This window comes from Lycium barbarum, chromosome 10 (genome assembly GCF_019175385.1).
Source record: "Lycium barbarum isolate Lr01 chromosome 10, ASM1917538v2, whole genome shotgun sequence".
Taxonomy (NCBI): Eukaryota; Viridiplantae; Streptophyta; class Magnoliopsida; order Solanales; family Solanaceae; genus Lycium; species Lycium barbarum.
The window spans coordinates 124,816,857-124,837,295 of record NC_083346.1 but is presented as its reverse complement, the minus strand read 5'-3'; the positions used below and the strand labels follow the sequence as shown (position 1 = coordinate 124,837,295).

Below are 20,439 nucleotides of genomic sequence, written 5' to 3'. Positions count from 1 at the left end.
TATTTCTCTCTCTACAAATTTACTCTCTATCTTTTTCTTTTTCTCCATCTTAATTCATACGAGTTAGGTTACATTCAATTCATATTATCACAAGGGTCGGTGACGATCAAAGGTTGTGATGAAGAACTGGTAAGTACTACTTCTGCTTTAATAAGAAATCTCGAGTTCGAGCTTAATTTATATATGAAGTCGCCTTTGGTAGTAGAGAACGCTTTACCTTAAACTTCCTGACATGAATCCGATTTAGTCAGGCTCCAAAACAACTACTACTAGTCACCGAGAAGAAAACAATAAAAGAATCCATCATGGAGAAAGCAAACCCACTAAGTACTCGAAATTGTGGATATCATGGAGAATCATAGATGGATCTTCCAGCTTTATTCTACATGTGGTTCATTCTTATTTCGAATTACAACAAGAGTTATAGTCCTCAAACCTTTTCAGGATTTTAGTTATTATTTAAAAAGGGCAGAAGGTTCCAGACAATACCATTTGTTTTACAAATCCAACAGTAAAAAGAATGGGAAGTAGTATGATTAGCGTCCAAAGGGACCAAAGCTAAGCAAGAAACTGATAGTGTAAAGAATTGGAATCTTATATGACGTGTATATACTGATAATGTAAATTTCTTTCGTATCATCTGTATAATTTACCTATTTGTAGCAAATTACAGCTGACTTGAGGTGAAATGGTGAGAAGGAAGAAACTTTAGGAGCTCTTTCAAGCAAAATTTCTTCTTTTTTTACTTGACCATCCAGTACCCAAAATTTACTAGTTCGGACTAATCTGGATTTGACTCATTGAAAGAGAAGCGCTGCCCACTAAAATTTGCAAGAATATCGAAAAGTTCAGAAGTGATAAAAAGGACAAGACTTCAAAGTATCAAAAGTAACACTATAACTAGCATTTAGCAGCAATAGGTCATGTATCGACCTTTTTCTGCAAATTTCAACTATAAGTAATTTGTTTATACAGTGAGTATTCAGCTCCAAGTCATTCTGACAGTACTGAAGTGTCAACGGAAGGCGTGGTCATAGTCGTGGAAATGGAAATTTTTGTATATAAAGTGAGACAACCACCTTGAGGTCACGAAGCATAGTAATGCAACGGAGACCAGAGAATATCTCGCGACCACAGACAACGTGCCCTGCTTTGCTGCTGCAACAATTCCGATCACAGCAATGGAGGCGATCTGTAGTATAACTTCAAGAGCATTGAGACCTTTATATGCAAGATTGCAACTTGTGCAGTTCACCGTATGAGTCCAGTATCTGAGACGAAGCATAAACATATTACTATTAATGTTGATTCAAAGTCTTTGTCTCTAAAAGGTTTTCTCAAGAGTCTGTACGAACAATCTACCGAAAGCTTTCAGAAGGTAGTTTTCAAGACTATTTAAGATATTAGCCTGTTTGTCCAAGCTTTTAGGAAGCCAAAAGTGCCTTATTTAAAAAAAAAAAAAAAAAATGCTTATTTTAGAGAGTTGAGGTGTTTGGCCAAGCTTTTTAAAAAAAAACAAGTGCTTTTAAGTAGTAGCAGAATCACTTTTGGAACCTTGTCAAGAATAAATTGCTGCTCTAATATCAGTCAAATGAATTAACTAAACACAACATGCTTCCTCCAAGAATACTTTTTCAAAAAGCACATCTAACAAAAAACACTTTTCAAAATAAGTAGATTCTGTAAGTTTGGCCAAACAGATCTAGCGAATGTCCTTACAGGTCCAAAACTTGTTTAAACTAGAATCAAGAATCTATATCAGAAGTGTGGAAGCAAACAAACCTGTCCAGCAACTGTTCCCTTGGAGGAGTTGGCGGGAGATCTCCGTTGTACTTTCCGCGCCAATCAACTTCGCCGCCTGCATATTTGTTCAACCACCTTCTAAAAGCAACAACAATGGCATCTGCCTTTGTTGGCACATAGCAAGCTTTATGCCAATTGTAGGAGCCAATTTCCTTTAGCTTTTGCTCCTTCATAACGGAAAACAAATTGAATGAGAAAGGAAGAATCATCATATTGTACAAGGCAACGTTTCACCTAAAAGCACAACGGCTTCACCTGGGTCTAATACAAATATCCTCACCTTTTAACAAGTGTTTCAATACATTGAATACAACTCGAGACAAGTTAGAGGAGTAGTGTCAGCAAAAAGAGGTTATATCACATGTCTAGAGCTATTTCAATCTCTCTAACATTTAACAGTGCGGTTAGTATACAAGGCAGTGAAAACAGCAAAATCACAATATTTCCTAAAAGTAACAGTTTGTATATAAAAGTTCCTACTTATAATTCCAGCTCCAAAAGCTACTATTTGACAAAGTTTAGATGGAAAATGGGGCTCTCCACGGTTGGTCTTGTCCATAAATCTGGTAACCAAGGGATTTCAACAAATTTAGTTCCAAGGATATGATTATTTTCCTTTTAGTTGAACGGGTTTCATTAAATTTAGTTCAATGGAAATGATTATTTTCCTTTTCAGCGGACATGAAAGGGTCCTTTCCTCTTGGGATGCATAAACTGACGGTATTAACGAAGACTGTTAAGGTCTGAATTGAGATAGTCCAGACTTGATAGAAACAAGTAGCATAGCCAAAGTAAAGTGTACTTCCCAAATTCCTACAACAAACCAAGGAGTCCTGTGTGAAGTTTGTTAGTGCAGATTCACGTAAAACCATAAAACAACCTAAATTTGTGGAGAACTTATCTTTTAATTCTTCTTCCTTCTTTCTATATTTAGGAAACAGGCTGGGCCTGTGAATAGGAGGAAGGGGAAGGATGAAGAGGAGAAAGACCATTGCACCCAAAATTTGCAACATAACCCCAATATTTACGGAGAACTTGTCTTTCCTTCTATTTAGTAGGTAGTTGAGTATTCTCCCACTTACTCTTCCATACTAGTAGTCGTAGTAGTACTCCTGTAGTTTCTTGCCTTATGATATGTGTTATTATCTGTTGTTGTTGTTGCTTGTTCTTTGGTTATTGCATTATTCTGTTTACATGTTTATTCGTTATTTCTTTTGCATCCTGCTTTGATTTGCTTCTTCTTATGCCGATGGTCTACCGGAAACAGTCTCTCTACCTTCTCAAGGTAGAGGTAAGGTCTGCGTACACTCTATCCTCCCCAGAACCCACTTTGTGGAATTTCACTGGGTATGTTGTTGTTGTTGTTAAATAATCAACCGTAATAGTTCACCTATCTATCTCGCATCAATTAGTTTATAATCCACTATGAACAAGTCTTTAGCTTTGACTTCATCTAACTTCCAGAAATTGATATAGACACAGTGTGCATCTTTAAGAACAAGCATGAATATATCACCAGTCTCAACCCCTAATCTGAAATTACATACTGTCTGCATCAAATAGAGCTTAAAAGTCACAAATACTGACAACAGTACAGGTGGAATCAAATATTAGTTTATCTAAGCACTTATAGATTCCCACAAATTCATATAAGTAAATACTTAAATTCTTTTAGACATTCCTCCTAATATGATGAAGCTAGAACTTCTCTGTTTTTTTTTGTAAATTTATCAACTCTGAGATTTAACAAGAACACAACAAAATTGAAAAGATACAATAAAGCAAATGGATTACCTCCACATGAAGAAGATATGTGTCTGAATCCAAAATTAGGTTTTGCCCCAGGTGAAATATCCAACGTGGAATTATTCGATCTGCCCAAACGGCAAAGTTTCTTGGAGTTGAAAATATAATTCTGCTATGACCTGGACTAACTGGAATGCAGATGAAAACTAAAATTACTTTTTTCTTCTTCTCAGCTGAAGATTTTTCCTGCATGGAATATATATATTTAAACGGCTGCAAAGAGAACCAAATAAATGCTGAAAAAGACTTGGTATAAAGTAATTACCTGTACAACTCCAGATGATTCAGCAGGTGTTTTACCTTGAGGCCCTCCGAAGGCAAAAGAACCATAATACATACAAGGTGGAACAAATGTGTTCCGTCCAGGTCCCTGGTTTGCAGTAATGCCATTTACATCCAATTTTGTGACAGTTATATCGAGTGGTCTTCCTCCTTCCCTATCAGCCTTCACAGTGCAAAAACAATGCTGTCAGTCAAGTGAAGTTACTTAGACATGCAAAGAAAAGAATATAGAATAAAATATGTAAAGGATCGTCTAAGTTTCTTATCTTTTTGGGGGTGTTGGAACATTCATTATGCCATAATGTGAATATTGGACATGAGCTGGGTCCATAAGGTTTTCAACCAGAAGCTCATACCTGAAATTTATTAGAGTAGTCACAAATGTTTACTCAAAAAGGAAGTAGCTGAGCATTGAGACATTATTGACCTAAGCTTAGACATCAACTGAAATAAGCAAGAATGTAGTTGCATAGGCATGACAAATGGGCGGCTCGGGCGGGTCATGTTATCTTGGGGTAATTTGCCACCCCTAGTTGCGACCATACAATTTTACCTGATGGTTTCATAAAACATTCCTCGCAATGATTTATTCGTGAATACAGTTATAGTGTTGAAACTACATTTTTACATCTTTTGCTTGTTCAGATGGTAACATTTGGGTTTCTTCTGCTTTCCTCCGCTACTCACTTCTTAGATTCCATACGTTTCATTTACAAAAACCCTTCCCCTCTTTGAAAAAAAAGTTTTTTCTGTTCTGAAAAAGTGCAACAATTTCTGCAGAGTTTCTCCACAAAGATAGTTAGATGTGTGTGTCTGCTTACCCATATGATATATCTCTGACTATGAAGGATTTCGAAAACGAACTGTCATCAAGTTCAGGGATGTAAGGAGGCCTTTTCGTCAAATATATGTCTTTGTATAAAGGATCAGAATTTGGCCAGAACCAAAGAATGTCATTTTGCACACAACTTGGATAAACAGTTGCACAAGCTCTTTTGGATGTGTGAACCTGCATGGTTTATACAAAAATGTCATTCCCAGCTACCTTGAGTAAAGCTAATGCAGAAACTGTTGTAAAATTGTTGTCAAAAACTTCACGTGTTTGGGAAATGAAGAATATCAAAGACGGTGACCTGCAAAAGTTCTCATCATCTTTCATCAGACAATTAAATAGAAAGCCTTCACCAGAGGCCACACAGGTAACGGTGATAAGATAAGATCAGAAGGGTATTATCCTTTTAAATGTAAACCCAATTGCGTAAGTATTCAAACAGATGTCATGGTAAATTGTACATAATGTGGAATGTCAAAATGAAAAATACTTGAGTTCTTTACCAATGGATTTCCTAGGAAAACCTTCAGAATAGCAGAAAGAAAAATCAAATGGTTGATCTATACCTTGACTATGATAACAATAGTAAATTATGTGCTCTACTATATGAATTGGAATTGATATTTGACCATATTGACATAACTGTTTCATTGACAGTCCTGTCTAGTTATTTTGTTTTATTTTAATGGAATCTCCAACAAAAGTTACTGCTAGGCAACAAGACAGTCTCTGTTATTCAAGTTCTTGAACCCATGGGTGCACGTTTTTCATTCCGGAGAGAAGTGCATCATCAATTAACTTTTAAGTAACAGAAAACTACTTCTTTAAGCAAAATCGTATCTAGAGGCGAACTAAATATTGTTTTCCTTCCTATCTAACTTTCAGACAATTCCAGAATGAAAAGATCTTCTGGTAGTTGATCTTCAGAAAGTCACAATAAATATTCTCATTCCTCCTTACCAGGAGCCTTGACAGAACTAGAATAGCCAATAAACATAATTCTTCAACATGCGCATAAGCATATAAGAATATGCACTGGAATGTTTTTCCTCTCTTCATGTATTACCTACCGTTCAATAGATGCTCACAACTTCTAAAAAAAGAACAACTACTTTCGCACCGTTTAACACCTCCTGCACAGAATTTTCCTGATTAATTAAAGATTAGCAACTGCTTCCGAGAAACCAAACACAAGTACTCTTTACTTCTCCCATTCTAGCTTCCTAAACAGAACACTCAAAACTGATGACCAAAACCTTCAGCAAAAACCAGCATTCAGTTTCATTTTCTTGATCACACGACTCGTGCCATAATATGAAGGTATGTGTACATGTTCCCTCAAGCATAAATACCACAATCTGGGTAACGAGATTGACTATTATAGAATTAAAACGTCAATATCTTGTTACCTGCGCAAAAGTTGTCGACGAGCAACATTAGGATCACTATTAACCTCCTCTCTATCTAGCCAACTTAATCAACACCAAAATGCTTTGTTTTGCAAAAACTTCAAGTGACATGTTATCAGGGGCCGACCTAGTTCGCCTATGGGTTGAGCTGAGCCTTTAAAAATCCACTTAATATGTATAAATAATTTATCAAGAACCCCGTAAGCTGCATTATCTAGAATATAGAACTCATAAACTCAAAGTTCTAGCTCCGCCTCTAATGTGATATGATCATTACCACTTGAAGACAGTCTATAAAGGACATAACAGAGGACAAATAAACAAGCAAACTTTACAAGATATGAAAGGATAACTGTGTTAATTAAAGGGACTAATCACTGTTTTATTAGACTAATTACCGGAGGCCCATCCCTAGGAGCTTGAGGAATAAACTTGCAATCACCAGAGCCATTAAAACACCAGCCATGATACACACACTGTAATCTTCCCCATTGATCAATTCTTCCTTCAGAAAGTGGAGCCAATCTATGAGGACAAGAATCATCCATCACTTTCCATTCTTTCTCATTTTTATCGCACCACACAACCACATCAATCCCCATAACTTTCTTCCCATGTGGCCTTCTCTTATCAAGATCACAAATTGGCATTATTGGATACCACTGAGCATACCAATCAAATTTCTCTTCTTGGTTTTCATTTTCAGTATCTTCATCAAATGGGGTTCTTGATTCAGTTGCCACACTTGAGGAAATGGCAGTGAAAAGCTTGAATTTTGCATTTTGGGACTGAATTGAAGGAAAACAAGAAATGGGGTTTTCATTATTTGGATGAATATACAAGTTGGGTTTTTCACATATGGTTTTGGGAAATGAAGTGGTTGAGTTCAAGTTGAGGTGAAATGGTGAAAAGGAAGAAGCTTTGATAGCTTGCATGGCTGAGTCTTGAAATTGTTTAATTAAAAATCAAGTCTTCTTTTTTATATCTTGCAACCCCATGAAATATGCAAATGCAGTAGTAGAAAAGTTGTTTGTGGCTTTAAGCAAAACAACACATTGATGTTCTTTGTTTAGTCCCTACTAGATAAAATGCGTCATCTTCTGCAATTAATCTATGGCCAGAAGTTTTTTTTTTTTTTTTTTTGACATGGACCCAGCGGCTACTTTTCGAGTGCCCACGGGTAAATCCAACTCCTGTGTAATAGATCGCAAATCACACAGGAGAAATAACCAGTGCTAGGCAAATCCCGTGCCACAAGCTCGATTTAGAAAGCAAATTCCACTACTGTTGTAGGTAGAAAATTTTGAACCTAAGACCTCCATTATAAAATTTCTAAACTCAACTAATTGAGCCACTCTTGCGGGTTAATTCATGGCCAGAAGTTATAATCACACAAAAAAAAAAAAATATAGCTGAAGCATGAAAAAAGAATGGATCACACACTTGTCCTCGCCAGGCCATGCCGGCACGCCCAGCTTGTTGGAGGGTAGTTACATGTGTTTGATAATGTATTTTATCTTATTGTATTATATTATATTTTATTTGTTTTGACGAATATAATATTTAGATAGATTTTGTGTGTTTTGTAGTTCTAATATAACACGCTTCAATAATATGAAGAAGAAAACATTTACAATATTACAAAGAAAATTATGAATGGGGAAAAATTATTATAACAAATAGAGTAAATGCAGAAAGATGAGAAAAAGATAGAGCAACAAGTCACAACAAATAGATCTTACATAAAAAAAACACTTTTTATTATTACATATTAAGCTAATTTAATAAAATAACAATCAAAATAAGCCTTATAATTAAAATAACAATACAATACAGATACAATAGATAACAACCATCCAAACAAGCTGAGGAGAAAACAATGAGGAGAACCAAGAATCTCATTGAGAATGGGTAATACAAAATACTACTAGTAAAATATAGAATAAATTCTAATAAAATCAAACTATTGTTGATCCCTATATATTTTGTATTTTGTTTGGCTTCTTTTTTAACTTTTAAATTCATTTATAACATGATATTTTCTTCTGAATGGCAAGGTGGATTTCTATTACGCTGTTTAATATTTATACCTTGTTATATCAAAGGAAAATTGCAGCAATTTTGATAAATTAATTTCTGGAAAGAAATGCTAATTAGAACCTCTTCAGCTTGCTTAAATGTGCACGAACATGGAAGCATATGAACATATTTATTATAGTCAAAATTGCCAAGCCCGGTCTATAATACCTTAGTTATATCTATGTCTTGTAGTATGCTAATCCATTTTTGTTTTTTTATTTTTCATATCGTCGATTCATAATTTTTCTCTTTTATTAGAAAAAATATAAAAAAATCTCATTAATTATCCAAGTGATGAAAGATAAATACCTTTATAAAATAACTTATGTACTAGGACAAAAATCTAGAACAATTGTGGCTATGGATGTGAGTGATAAGTATCGCAATCATAGTATTCACAACTTAAACACTATTAACACTCATAAAATTGTTTTTTCCTTCTAAAAAGCTACTTCTTTTTTGTTCCAATAAAAAAGCTACACTTAAAGAATGGTCAATTTCTAAATAATTTTGAAAAAAGTTCCATTTCTTTTAGATAATAAAATAAATTAATAACCTTTTAAACTTTAAATAGTAACTGAACTTGTAAGGAGATTTTGATAATATGAACTAGAAGATTACATAGACAGGTCACATATTAAATGAGCCAATCACCCATAGTCGCAACTCGTAATAAAGAGAAACGTCACTCCCTATTTATTCGTTTCAAAACGTGCAAACCCTCTTTTAGTAATTTTAACAACTTTCAACTAAAAAGCACACACGCAAAACAACATTGTTTTCCTCAGTGTCAGCAAAACCTACACTTCTCAATTCCAAATTAGCTTAACAAAAATAGCACAAATTTTATACAATGGACCTTAATGGGTCAGGTATGGAAGTTGATGGGGACAATTTAGGCACATGTTTAATCAGTTTTGTTGATGATGGTACTGTTGAGAGTCAGCGTTACTTTGTTGCACGTAAAACAATTCTTGAAATGCTTAAAGATCGTGGTTTTGCAATACCCAATTCTGAAATTGACGTGACACTTCAAGAATTCAGAGATAAATATGGTCAAAGACCTGATGTTGACCGCCTAAGAATCTCAGCCATGCATAGGACTGACCTTACCAATAAGGTTAGTGGAGTATAGTTTACTTAAATCACCTTTTTTTAAGTTTCTTGTAGTGAAAAATTGTCTAAAGTTTCAATTTTTTGCCCCTCATTAAAGAAAGTATATCTTATATTTAGGAGCTTTGAGTTCTTTTCTTTCTTAAATCACCTTTTTTTAGCTGCTTCTAGTGATAATTTGTCTAAAGTCGAATTTTTTTTTGCCTCATTAAAGGAAGTGTATCTTGTATTAAGGAGCTTTGAGTTCTTTTCTTTTGGTATTTTTAGATTATGATCATTTTCTTTTATGGCTTGTTAATTAGCAATATTCATTTTAACCGATTATATTAGCTTTTGTTGAATATTTTAATACAATGTCATTACTCTTCTCACATTTTGTGTTATTTTCTTAAGAAACACCTTAATTATATAATTGTATCTTACTAAGACTAGAGAAATATTTAAAGTAAAAGTTATATGTTTTGTATCAAGACTATTTCGAAAAAAAACCTGAAAAATCTGAGAAAACTGAACAATCCGAGAAAACCCGAGGTTGAAAAACCCGAATTTTATTGGTTTGGTTTGGTGTATAAATTTTAAAACCCGACACAATTGGTTTGGTTTGGTGTTTGAAAAATCCGAACCAGCCTGGTCCATGTACACCCCTATATAGAGGTATGCATAATGCGAATAATATTTATACAATACGCTTCAATCCTAAATAAGTTGGGGCCATGAACTTTCACTGACCAAGCATTACCCTTTTAAATTCATCTAAGGTAAGAGGACATCGAGATATATGATGAGAAAAAAGATTCAAATGTTCAAATTTAATATATATGTATAACAAGTACTAATATTTGATCCAACATATACAATATGAATTTTCAGAAAAGGATGTTCAATTGACCACTCTTGCCGGCTATTACTAAATCATCCATCTCTTGAGCTAAGATAATATAGAAAAGTTTGTTGGATTAGCAATTTTGCTGCAACTGCATCATCCATATCCTGAGCCAAGATAATATTGTAGTTTAATGATGGATGCAAGGGGAATAGTAGTACTTATTAAATGCCTTATTAAAAGATAACAACCAGCAGAAAATACAAAATGGATGATCAAATTGTAGATATAACTGAAGTACTGATTTCATTTTCAATACAAATTTCCAACTTTGCCAATCCTCAAGTAAATTGGGAAAATCACAGTTTTCTGGCTTTCGCCATCTTCATTCCAAGCACTTGTGAATTTGTCAACAACATCATCAGTCAACAGCTCAACACCCTTTTCTTTTGCAATTTGATAAGCTGACCATGACCTCAAGTATGTGAAGTAAGAATCCAAGTCCATCACTTTCTCAATCTTGAACTCAAATGGTCCATTATGATCACAACCATCTACAGCCTCAAATGGGAAATCAATAGTTTTGTACTTTTCATCCACCAATTTTCTTGGCGATTCCCAATAAGGTCCAGCATCAATAGTGTAAAATTTATCAAAAATTGCATCCACTGAGCTGTTTACTTCTGGCACTGTGTAACACCATGCTGCTATTACTCCATTTGCTTTCTTGAGTATCCATTTGACTTGTTGATAAAAAGTTGGGAGATCAAACCAATGCATTGCTTGTGCAATTGTTACCAAATCTACACTTGACTCTGCTCCTATTTTGGTTTTGATTTCGGATATTGACATCTTGGAAGTGGTACATATGTATCGAACATTCGGAACATTTGCTGCAAATTCAAGCTGCTTTGGACTTGTGTCTGTGGCTACTACATTCTTGTAGAGCTTAGCTAACTGAGGACAACAATAGTTTTGGAGCAATTTAGGACAAAAAACAGTTTATGAGAAAAAAGAAAAGCATGGTGGAACACTAGGGATGAATGTTATTGAACTCATTCTTAAGTAATCCCTTTGTTCTAATTTATGTAGCGGAGTTTGACTCGTCATGAAAATTAAAGAAGCAAGAAAGACTTGTTGGAACTTTTGGTGTTAAGCCGGCCATACCATTTCTGCCGCTATAATGCCATGAAGTGTGCGTAAAATGAAAAATATAAAGTTAAGTATTTCCCAACATAGAAAGGTGACGTTCTAATTTAGAACTAACTGATGAGGAAATAATGCCACATAAAAAGGAATAGACGGAGTAAATATTATGACGTTTAACCATTTCCGAACAGAACAGAATTTAGATTAGCAAATGAGAAAAAGTTGAACCAAGTGTGCAATTCTTGGTAATGTATTTGCATCTCTTAACATAGCAGAGGGTATCAGAACAGGGGAAATCAGTTGCCATGGATACTGAGATTAACAAGTTCTCTTCTTATTGTAGTATATTATGAGCCTATAACTCTAGATATGTAAAAGAGCTGCTAGTGCAAGATTAAAAATGCAAGATTTCTTGTTTTCCCTTATGGACTAATTGATTGGAAAAAGAGAAAACATTGTGCCATTCTCTAGAAAAATAGGTCTCTACTCTTTGCTATGCTGCTATATATCATATGATTCTAGACAAAAGTCTACTTTTTTTGGTCAATTCTCTTACATAAGTAGAGGTGAAGCTACAAACATCGAAGGTGGTCTGTTTAACACCCTTTGCCTGAAAATTATATTGCATATATATATAGTAGCAGAACCAGGATTTTCACTAAGGAGGCGTCGAAATATAAAAAAGTAAACACATAAACAAGTCAAAGGAATTCAACATGTAGCATAATGCATATATACATTGACGAATTTCTTTTTACTTATCTCTACCGTGTAATTTTTTAATGGAAATAAACGCTCCGCCATTATATATATATATATATATATATATATATATATATATATATATATATAGATAGATAGATAGATAGATAGGTCAAATACTAGTTTTCATACATATAATTAAATCTTGAACATACTGCGCCACATGAAGAAGTCAAGGGGATCAAGGCGCGAGAGGAGAAAGAGAGACTTACAGATTTAGCAGCCTGGCCGCTACCAGTGCCAACATCCCAAACAAGATCATGACAAGGTGTTTTTGAAGCTATGAAATTGAACAATTCTTCAGGGTAACTTGGCCTACCCTCTGAATACTGTTGTGCTTGCTTAATGAACAATTCCGCCATTCTTTTTTAGTCTTCTCTTATTTCGCTATCTGATATGATTGAAAACTTGAAATCATTGTTCCCTTTATAGATGCTCACGGGGCAAGTAGAAGAAGACGTTATTGGTGCAGTACTAAGTGTAGTTTTCATGGTGTTTGCGTATTGCTTTTTGCCTTTGATTTTATTGGTGGAGTACTATGTGTTTGACCAAAACACGTGGAGATTAACTAGTTAGACGGAATTTTCCCATAGTTAATGTATCCCTTAAAATATTTAAAAATACTTTTCAATTGATTATTTGGTATTCATAGTTCATTTTAACTAATTCAATTTAATTTCGAAAAAATATTCATACCAAAAAGATCCAATCTCATATTTGATAAGCCTATTAAAGGAGAAAAACGCTTCATACCAAAAAATATTGATATGACTTCTTATATAATAAGCCTCTTAAAAGAGAGAAAAACGCTTCATACCAAAAATATTGATATGATTTCTTATATAATAAGCCTCTTAAAAGAGAGAAAAACGCTTCATACCAAAAAGATCTGACTTTGCATTTGCTAAGCCTATTAAGGGAGAAAAACAAGTTTTCCATTCCCGCAATAAAAATTTAACAAAGAAGACAAATGAATAAATGTCTTGGGACACAAGGTAAATAGAATAAGGGAAGTAGTACTATAGTAGAATAAAGGTCCGTTGACTGTAGACTGAACCAATAATTTGTGTAGTACGTCATGAATGAAATATTTGTTAATGGTGGGCTAAAAGACACTGCATAAAAAAATTCGCTTGTTTTTTTGCGTCTGTGCTTGATTTATATGCGGTAAACTCCTAAAAGTTATAAACTTTTTAGAAGTTCAATTAATTACAGAAGAATTTATAATTTATATTCTTCGTTAATTAAATAATTCCATAAAAATTGTAGGTTCTTAATTTAATATCTGCATAATCTTGTTTTTTCCCCTAGTCCTAAGATTACATCCATTGCTGATTTCATGATTGGTCGATCTCCTTTCAGTTGAGTGACAAAGGGTGAACATTAAAAGACGTTGTATAATCCCATATTTTTTACTTCAATTAACTTTATAGATTGGCTCTACCCTGCTCCCTAGCCCTACAATAACCACCGAGTCCTACCAGCACGGTAAAAAAAAAATCTATTTTATCTACAAGAGTAAATTCGTAACGAAAGAATTAATTTATAAAATTGCATACGGTCTTCTAATAAAAATTAGTTTGCACCATCAGCTTTACTGAGTCGCCCCATCAATTGTCGTTGGATTTCTCCAATGTGTTATAGTTGAGAAGCTTCTCGATGAGGTCAACATGTGTCATCAACATTCTTCGACAGCAATATCGAACCAAACCCAATTCATCAAGTGCTTGTTTTTCTTCGTAGCCTGCTATGAGAAGTGCAAGATATCCGTCCCATTTGTTTCCGATTACCTTCCCACAAGTGAAGCAACGAACTGGGATGATCATCTTGCTAATTATGAATATACTATATATATATATATATATATCAGCTAATGATATAAGCGATCAGATCTTTAGGTATGATTGTTTTGACTGAAATAATTGATATTTTGTTATGTATAATGTTGCGTACCTTGATTTCAATAATTTGAAGGAATTGTTGAAAATATTAGGGGTTCCCTCGATATGTTCCAATCCCCAATATATTTGTCATAATGAGGAGCAAGTTATTATGTATATATAGGACTACTATAACTAACCAAAACCTTAACATAATAGGAAAACACAATTCAAACCAAAATACAATAGGTCTGCCGCTTAAGGTTACAATAAAGAACTGCTTCACTTTTCCACCTCATATATATTTTTGGTAACTATGCATTTTATTAAGGGAAAAGGGTCCAATATACCCCTCTACTTTAGTTTAATGGTTAAATGTACTCTTTATTAATCAAAGTAGATAAATATACCCCTTTCGTTAGTCAAAGTAGATAAATATACCCCTTCCGTTAAGAAAGTAAACAAATATACCCCTCAGTTGACAAAATCTCCAATTCGACCATTAATTACCCAATTTAACTTTAAAAAGCCCATGCCCGACCCGCCCCGACCTGCAAATTAAATTCTTTCCACCCAAATATACCCACCACCGCTACAACCGACCCAACACAACCACCACCACCACTTCCACCACCACCGCCACCATTGTTTAGCACTCCCCCTTCCCCCTTACCCCCAAAACAGTTCCGGCAACAATCCGGGAAATGTAAACCAGAGTTGTACCTAACCGTTTTCCTTTTGTTTGAGAGTTGAATGTAAAATACATTCAATAGAGTTATTCTCCTTTAAAATCTAAAAAGAATGTATAGAAAACCAGTTACAGTAAAGAAGAATGAATCTATCAACCCCAAATTGGCGAAATCGAATTACATGAAATTCTTCTGTAATATTCTCCTTTCTCTTTCTTTTACCTTTTTCTGTTTTTTCTTTAATATTTTTATTTCTTTTTTTTTTATTTTGTACTCTGTTTCCAGGAAAAACGTCAGGACTTCTTTTCATTTTTTCTTTAACTTTTCAATAACTAAGGTCCAAGGTGGATAAAAAAAAGAGAATTAAGGAAAAATAGCGGTAGAGAAACTTACCATTGTTGCCGGAACTGTTTAGGGGGTAAGGGGGAAGGGGGAGTGCCAAACAGTGGTGGTAGTGGTGGTGGAAGTGGTGGTGGTTGTTCTGTTGGGTCGGTTGTAGTGGTGGTGGGTATATTTGGGTGGAAAGAGTTTAATTTGTTGGGGGGAGGGGGGAGGGGGTCTCGGCCATGGGTTTTTTTTAAGTTAAATCGGATAATTAATGGTGAAATGGGGGATTTTGTCAAGGGGTATATTTATTTACTTTCTTAACAGAAGAGGTATATTTATCTACTTTGACTAACAGCAGGGGTATACTTATCTATTTTGACTAACGGATGATATATTTAACCATTAAACTAAAGTAGAGGGGTATATTTGACCCTTTTCCCTTTTATTAATTATTATCAAGTAGAAACATTACAAAACTGAGCAAGTGGGCAAAAGAAAAAGAAAAAGGTAAAAGCAAAGAGAAGAAGGAATATTGTCACTTATATATTGCTCACCCAATTTTCCAGTAGCCGCAATATATCATCTACATTAATTGTCAACTGTAAATATGCTTGTTTACTCCAATGAATCAATGATAGCAAATAAAATAGTTTAAAAAATCTTTAAGCAAATGAAAATAGATGGAGTATTAGTACCCTACTCTTCAACATAACCTGAAAGATCTGATTCCACGCACCCAACTGGCAATGACTTAGTTTTTTTTTTTCTTTTTCCTATAAGTCAAACAATTTTGATAAACACCAACACGGTCTTAGAAATTAATTAAAGGGTGTTCTACGACAAGTTGTGGAATTAAAAATTTACACACATAATGCAGTCCACGTTACAGCTTGTTTGGATGGTTGTTACCTATTGTATTGTATTGTGTTTATAATTTAAATACAATGTTTGTTTCGATTGTTACTTAAATTTTCATGTAACATATCGTTAAATTCATCGTTACCTAACGACGAAAATTCTCATTTTATGTAATGACCGATTTGGTGTTATCGCGTCGTTACCCTATCTTTTTTTCACACTTTTATTATCTAATAATTTTATTTTATCATTTAACTTACCGTTTTATGGTAGCTCTATTCCGTACCCTACTTTTTTTTGTGTGTGTAAATTTACCCTTCAAGTCGCTAATGTGTGAGATTATGTAACGATGGAAAACGATACAATCTATCCAAACATGTATTATTCAAAACAATACAATACGACACAATGCAACACATTAGAATATATACATTATAAAACAATATATAACAACCATCCAAAAAAGTGTTAGTTAATCTGTTAAACAAAAAGAGTATTTGGCCTATTTAATATATTCAAAATATCTTTTGTTCCTCTCCACACATTCAAAATATCTTTTGTTCCTTCCTCTCTACAAAACATATCCTATCCAGCAATATTCCAATTCTTAATATCTCTTTCTTGTTCATCTTCAGACCTTTCATTATTCACATTTTTGAATACTTGATGGCAGCTTATAGTGCTGTAATTTCTCTTCTTCATACCCTTGAGCAACGAAACCCAGAACTCATTCATGGTTACACTGCTGAAGCGCTCGAATCTCTTCATGCTACTGCTGAATATTTTCATAATGTTCTCGAACAAGCTAGCCATAAGACTATGTTTGACTCTGAAAAGATCAGATCTTTGGAGGAAAAGATAAGAGTAGCTACTAATGATGCAGAAGATGTTGTTGAGCTGGAGATTGGTCAAACGATGAAAGGTGCAAGTTGGAAGTTTGGAAGAGCACGTAAATTTTTACACAAGAAATTGCTAACAGTTGTTGAAAACATCGATATAACAAAGAAAGAAGTAATGGAGATTGTTTCTGATCTAAGTACAAGTACTCATGATGCTGATGATGATCAAATTGTTGAATTATCTCGGGAATCGTTGATTGGCACTTCTTTTAGAAGTAATCCAATGCTGCCAAATTTGGAAGATGTAATCGTGCAGGGACTTGATGATGACTTGGAGATCATAGTGGAAAGATTGAGAGGACCACAGTCGGATCTAGACATTGTCACAATCTCAGGCATGGGTGGCATTGGCAAAACAACACTCGCTAGAAAAGCTTATGACCATCTCCCAATCAGGTATCATTTTGATATTCTTGCTTGGGTTACAATATCTCAAGATTTTCGAAGTAGGGATGTGTTGTTAGAAGCTTTACGTTGCATTTCAAAGCAAACAAATATTGTGAGCGAAGAAGATTACAATAAGAAGGATGTCAGTGAGTTAGCTGACCTGGTGCAGAAAAAACTAAAGGGCCGAAGATATCTTGTTGTTGTTGATGATATTTGGAGTACGGATGTTTGGGATTGCATAAGAGGAATATTTCCCGAGTACAACAATAGGAGTCGAATCTTAATGACTACTAGGGAAACTGAGGTAGCGATGTATGCAAATCCTAGTAGCCCTCATAAGATGAAACTCTTGGGTTTAGATAGCAGTTGGAAGTTACTTCGTGATAAGGTGTTTGGACTAGAACACAATCATCCACCTGAGTTAGAAGAAATTGGAAAGAAAATAGCAGAAAAATGTCAAGGACTACCCTTAACAATCTCAGTGATTGCGGGACATCTCTCTAAAGTGGCCAGGACATTAGGAAGTTGGAAGGATGCTGCCGGAATTTTAGGTGAAATCGTTTCAAGTCATCCAGATAAATGCTTAGGAGTGCTCGGTTTGAGTTACCACCACTTGCCTAATCATCTCAAACCTTGTTTTCTTTCTGTGGGTAGTTTCCCAGAGGATTTTCTGATTGAGACTCGGACATTAATCCAATTATGGATCGCGGAAGGTTTTGTAAGGGCGTCTGGATGTGGAAAAACCTTGGAGGAAATGGCAGTAGATTATTTGGAGGATCTTATTAGCAGAAACTTGATAATGGTTAGAAAAAGGAGGTTCAATGGTGAGGTAAAAGCATGTGCAATGCATGATCTACTGCGTGAGTTCTGTTTGAAAGAAGCTGAAATGACAAAGTTTGTGCACGTTCAGAGAGCTGACCCAGCACAAAAGCATAATGTCCGTCGCTTCAGTTTCCAATACAGTTTCCCGGACATCGAAATCAGTTTCCAAGGTTTAAGATGGTATCCAAATGATGATCGGTGCAAGTTTTTTCCCCCAATAGCCAGATCCATGTACTTATTTTCTGGATTATACTTACCTTTTTCAATCCGTGTTAAGCTTCTCGGAATATTGCCTATCTACCGTTATCCTATAATACATGAATTTTTCTCCCGTTTCAACCTCCTCAGGGTATTGGCCATCTTCTATAAAAAAAATAGCTTTCGAACCATTTCCACCCATTATTACAAAATTATTTCGTTTAAGATATCTCCAATTTCAATTTCGCGGCCGTATTCCCAAGTCAATCTCAGAGCTTCAGAATTTGCAAACTCTAATATTTGGGAAGCTTTCACAAATAACTTTACCAGGGAATATATGGACGATGAAGAACTTGAGGCATATAGATCTGGGGGGACACGGTTATCTACCCAGTCCTAGAAGAGAAAGTAAGCATCTTGTGACAGAGAAATTGCCAAATCTAGGGGAAATTTCTGCTCTCTGTTCCAGCAGTTATACAAATGAAGTCCTTTCTGGCATTCCCAATCTAAAGAGATTGATCGTTCATGTAAATCTTGTACGAGCGGACCATTTGCGCAATGGCCTCTTGGATATGTCTAGCCTGACAAAACTCGAATCATTGAAGTGTTTAGAAAAGAAATGTTATTGGCCAAACTCTCTCAAGAGTTCTGTTTTCCCGACATCACTTAAGAGGTTGACTTTAACTGGCTTGTTTCAGTTTCCTTGGGAAGACATATCAACTCTTGTCATGGAGATTGAGTGATGACGACAAGTTCCAAAGCCTGAAGGAAGTTGCTGTTGTTAAGCGATATATATCTTGTGCGTTGGAAAGCTAGCAAGTGAAAGCTTCCCGAATCTAAAACGCCTTGTTCTAAAGAAATGTGGATTCCTGGAAGAAATTCCGAGGGATTTTGGGAAAATTTGTACTTTGGAGTCAATTGAGTTACATAATTGTAGCAGAGCTGAGTATTCTACAAGAGAGATTGAACAAGAACAAGAGGACATTGGAAATAATTCCCTTAAGTTCTACATCCACAGCAGTCACAGTAAGTTTTACATCTCTTTAAAAAATTCTTCTTCGATTCTTCACATTATTTATTACCTCATCTTTGTTACTCCCTCCATTTCAATTCGTTTGTCTGATTTTGTCTTGACACGGAGTTTCTTAAGGTAAAGAAGATTTTTTAATCTTGTGGTCTTAAATTAAAGATATGTAGAATGTATAAAAACGTCTTTTAATCTTGTGGTCTTAAACATGTCACATGAAAAGTTGGAACTAAAGAGTTGCCAAAAAAGAAAAGAGACATTTTTTTAAACGGACTAAAAAGAAAAGTATGACAAACAAATTGAAACAGAGCGAGTAATACATTTTACCCTCCTTGTAATTAATATGATGAATGACTTCTTTTTTTATCTTGCATATATGCAGGGTATTGAAGCTTATTTTGAGGGACAATCAAGCGCTATCTATTCCAAATGCAGAACCTTTTCATTTAGATTTTGAAAATTAAAATCTTTCTTTTATGTTCTTATCTGTTGTTAAATTTTTGTTTTAGAAATAACCATGTTTAATGTATGTCTCGCCCATTTGTAATTAAGTATTTTGTAAACCATAACTATTGATGTACTGTAATTAATATTTATTCTGTCTTATGTGTGTTGTTCGAAATGAATAAGGTTTCTAGTATAAGAATTGACAGTTTCACACTTGAATCTGTTTTCCTCTGTTCAATATTCTTACATGGTCACTCATTTCAGAAAAGCAAAGTGAAAAGAACAACCGTAGCTGACCTTTCGGCTTTTAGAGAAAAAAAAAATATATGTAGGCTTTTAGAGAACAACTGTAACAGGATTTTATTTGTGCTGGTTTAATTAAACAACATGAACCTCTAATTGGAAGTCACGCGTCATATCTAGTATTGTAAAATCGGAGTTAATGAAAATGACATTGATGAGCCATTTTGGTAACGGCGATGACATAAATGAGCCAAACTATTGACGAGTGGCATAAATGAGTCATTTCCGATAGTTCGATGAAATATTTGAGCCTTCCGTTTCTATTATTTACTAGATTTTTTATACCTAATTTCTTAAGTATTGTAATGTGCTTCTCTATGGGTATATGATAATCATGTTTGTAGGGTAATAACGGGCGATTTGACAGCAAAAGCAATAAAAAACAACACAGAATTGGCTGCAGTTTAACAATAAGAAAATATACCAATTAAGGAATCTACCATCTTAAAATCCTATGCAAATCCGAATCCCTCGCCTTTTTTCTCTCAAATTCTCATCCACCTCTCATTTCATTCTCTTAACATGCAACAATAATTCACAATTC

General features: G+C 34.6%; 3 protein-coding genes and 1 pseudogene across 3 annotated transcripts; 1 reads left to right on the top strand and 3 right to left on the bottom strand.

Moving 5' to 3' along the window:
• Window positions 1-800: 800 nt before the first annotated feature.
• On the bottom strand, window positions 801-7,207 carry LOC132614578 (protochlorophyllide-dependent translocon component 52, chloroplastic-like). Its single transcript, XM_060329049.1, has 7 exons — window positions 6,531-7,207; window positions 4,713-4,900; window positions 4,158-4,247; window positions 3,875-4,061; window positions 3,598-3,795; window positions 1,783-1,970; window positions 801-1,271 (listed from the first exon to the last, which is right to left on the bottom strand). Exons 1-7 carry the CDS (start codon window positions 7,065-7,067, stop codon window positions 1,016-1,018), a joined length of 1,644 nt encoding a protein of 547 aa, XP_060185032.1. The 5' UTR covers window positions 7,068-7,207; the 3' UTR covers window positions 801-1,015.
• Window positions 7,208-10,263: 3,056 nt separating this feature from the next.
• On the bottom strand, window positions 10,264-12,509 carry LOC132615467 (uncharacterized). The gene is made up of 2 exons (XM_060330072.1): window positions 12,271-12,509; window positions 10,264-11,104 (listed from the first exon to the last, which is right to left on the bottom strand). Exons 1-2 carry the CDS (start codon window positions 12,418-12,420, stop codon window positions 10,460-10,462), a joined length of 795 nt encoding a protein of 264 aa, XP_060186055.1. The 5' UTR covers window positions 12,421-12,509; the 3' UTR covers window positions 10,264-10,459.
• Window positions 12,510-13,668: 1,159 nt separating this feature from the next.
• On the bottom strand, window positions 13,669-14,054 carry LOC132616073 (DNA-directed RNA polymerase subunit 10-like protein). Its single transcript, XM_060330674.1, has one exon. The coding sequence runs from the start codon at window positions 13,882-13,884 to the stop codon at window positions 13,669-13,671; it is 216 nt and encodes a 71-aa protein (XP_060186657.1). The 5' UTR covers window positions 13,885-14,054.
• A 2,318-nt stretch (window positions 14,055-16,372) lies between these two features.
• On the top strand, window positions 16,373-19,749 carry LOC132615585 (putative late blight resistance protein homolog R1A-3; annotated as a pseudogene).
• Window positions 19,750-20,439: the final 690 nt, after the last annotated feature.

Excerpts from the sequence above, each read along its gene's own strand:
- LOC132615467 (XM_060330072.1), bottom strand. The coding sequence starts at position 12,420 with ATGGCGGAATTGTTCATTAAGCAAGCACAACAGTATTCAGAGGGTAGG. Across the intron at positions 11,105-12,270 it reads GCGGCCAGGCTGCTAAATCT|TTAGCTAAGCTCTACAAGAA; the intron begins GTAAGTCTCTCT and ends TGTTGTCCTCAG.
- LOC132614578 (XM_060329049.1), bottom strand. The coding sequence starts at position 7,067 with ATGCAAGCTATCAAAGCTTCTTCCTTTTCACCATTTCACCTCAACTTG. Across the intron at positions 1,971-3,597 it reads CATATCTTCTTCATGTGGAG|GAGCAAAAGCTAAAGGAAAT; the intron begins GTAATCCATTTG and ends TCCGTTATGAAG. Across the intron at positions 1,272-1,782 it reads AGGGAACAGTTGCTGGACAG|ATACTGGACTCATACGGTGA; the intron begins GTTTGTTTGCTT and ends GCTTCGTCTCAG.
- LOC132616073 (XM_060330674.1), bottom strand. The coding sequence starts at position 13,884 with ATGATCATCCCAGTTCGTTGCTTCACTTGTGGGAAGGTAATCGGAAAC.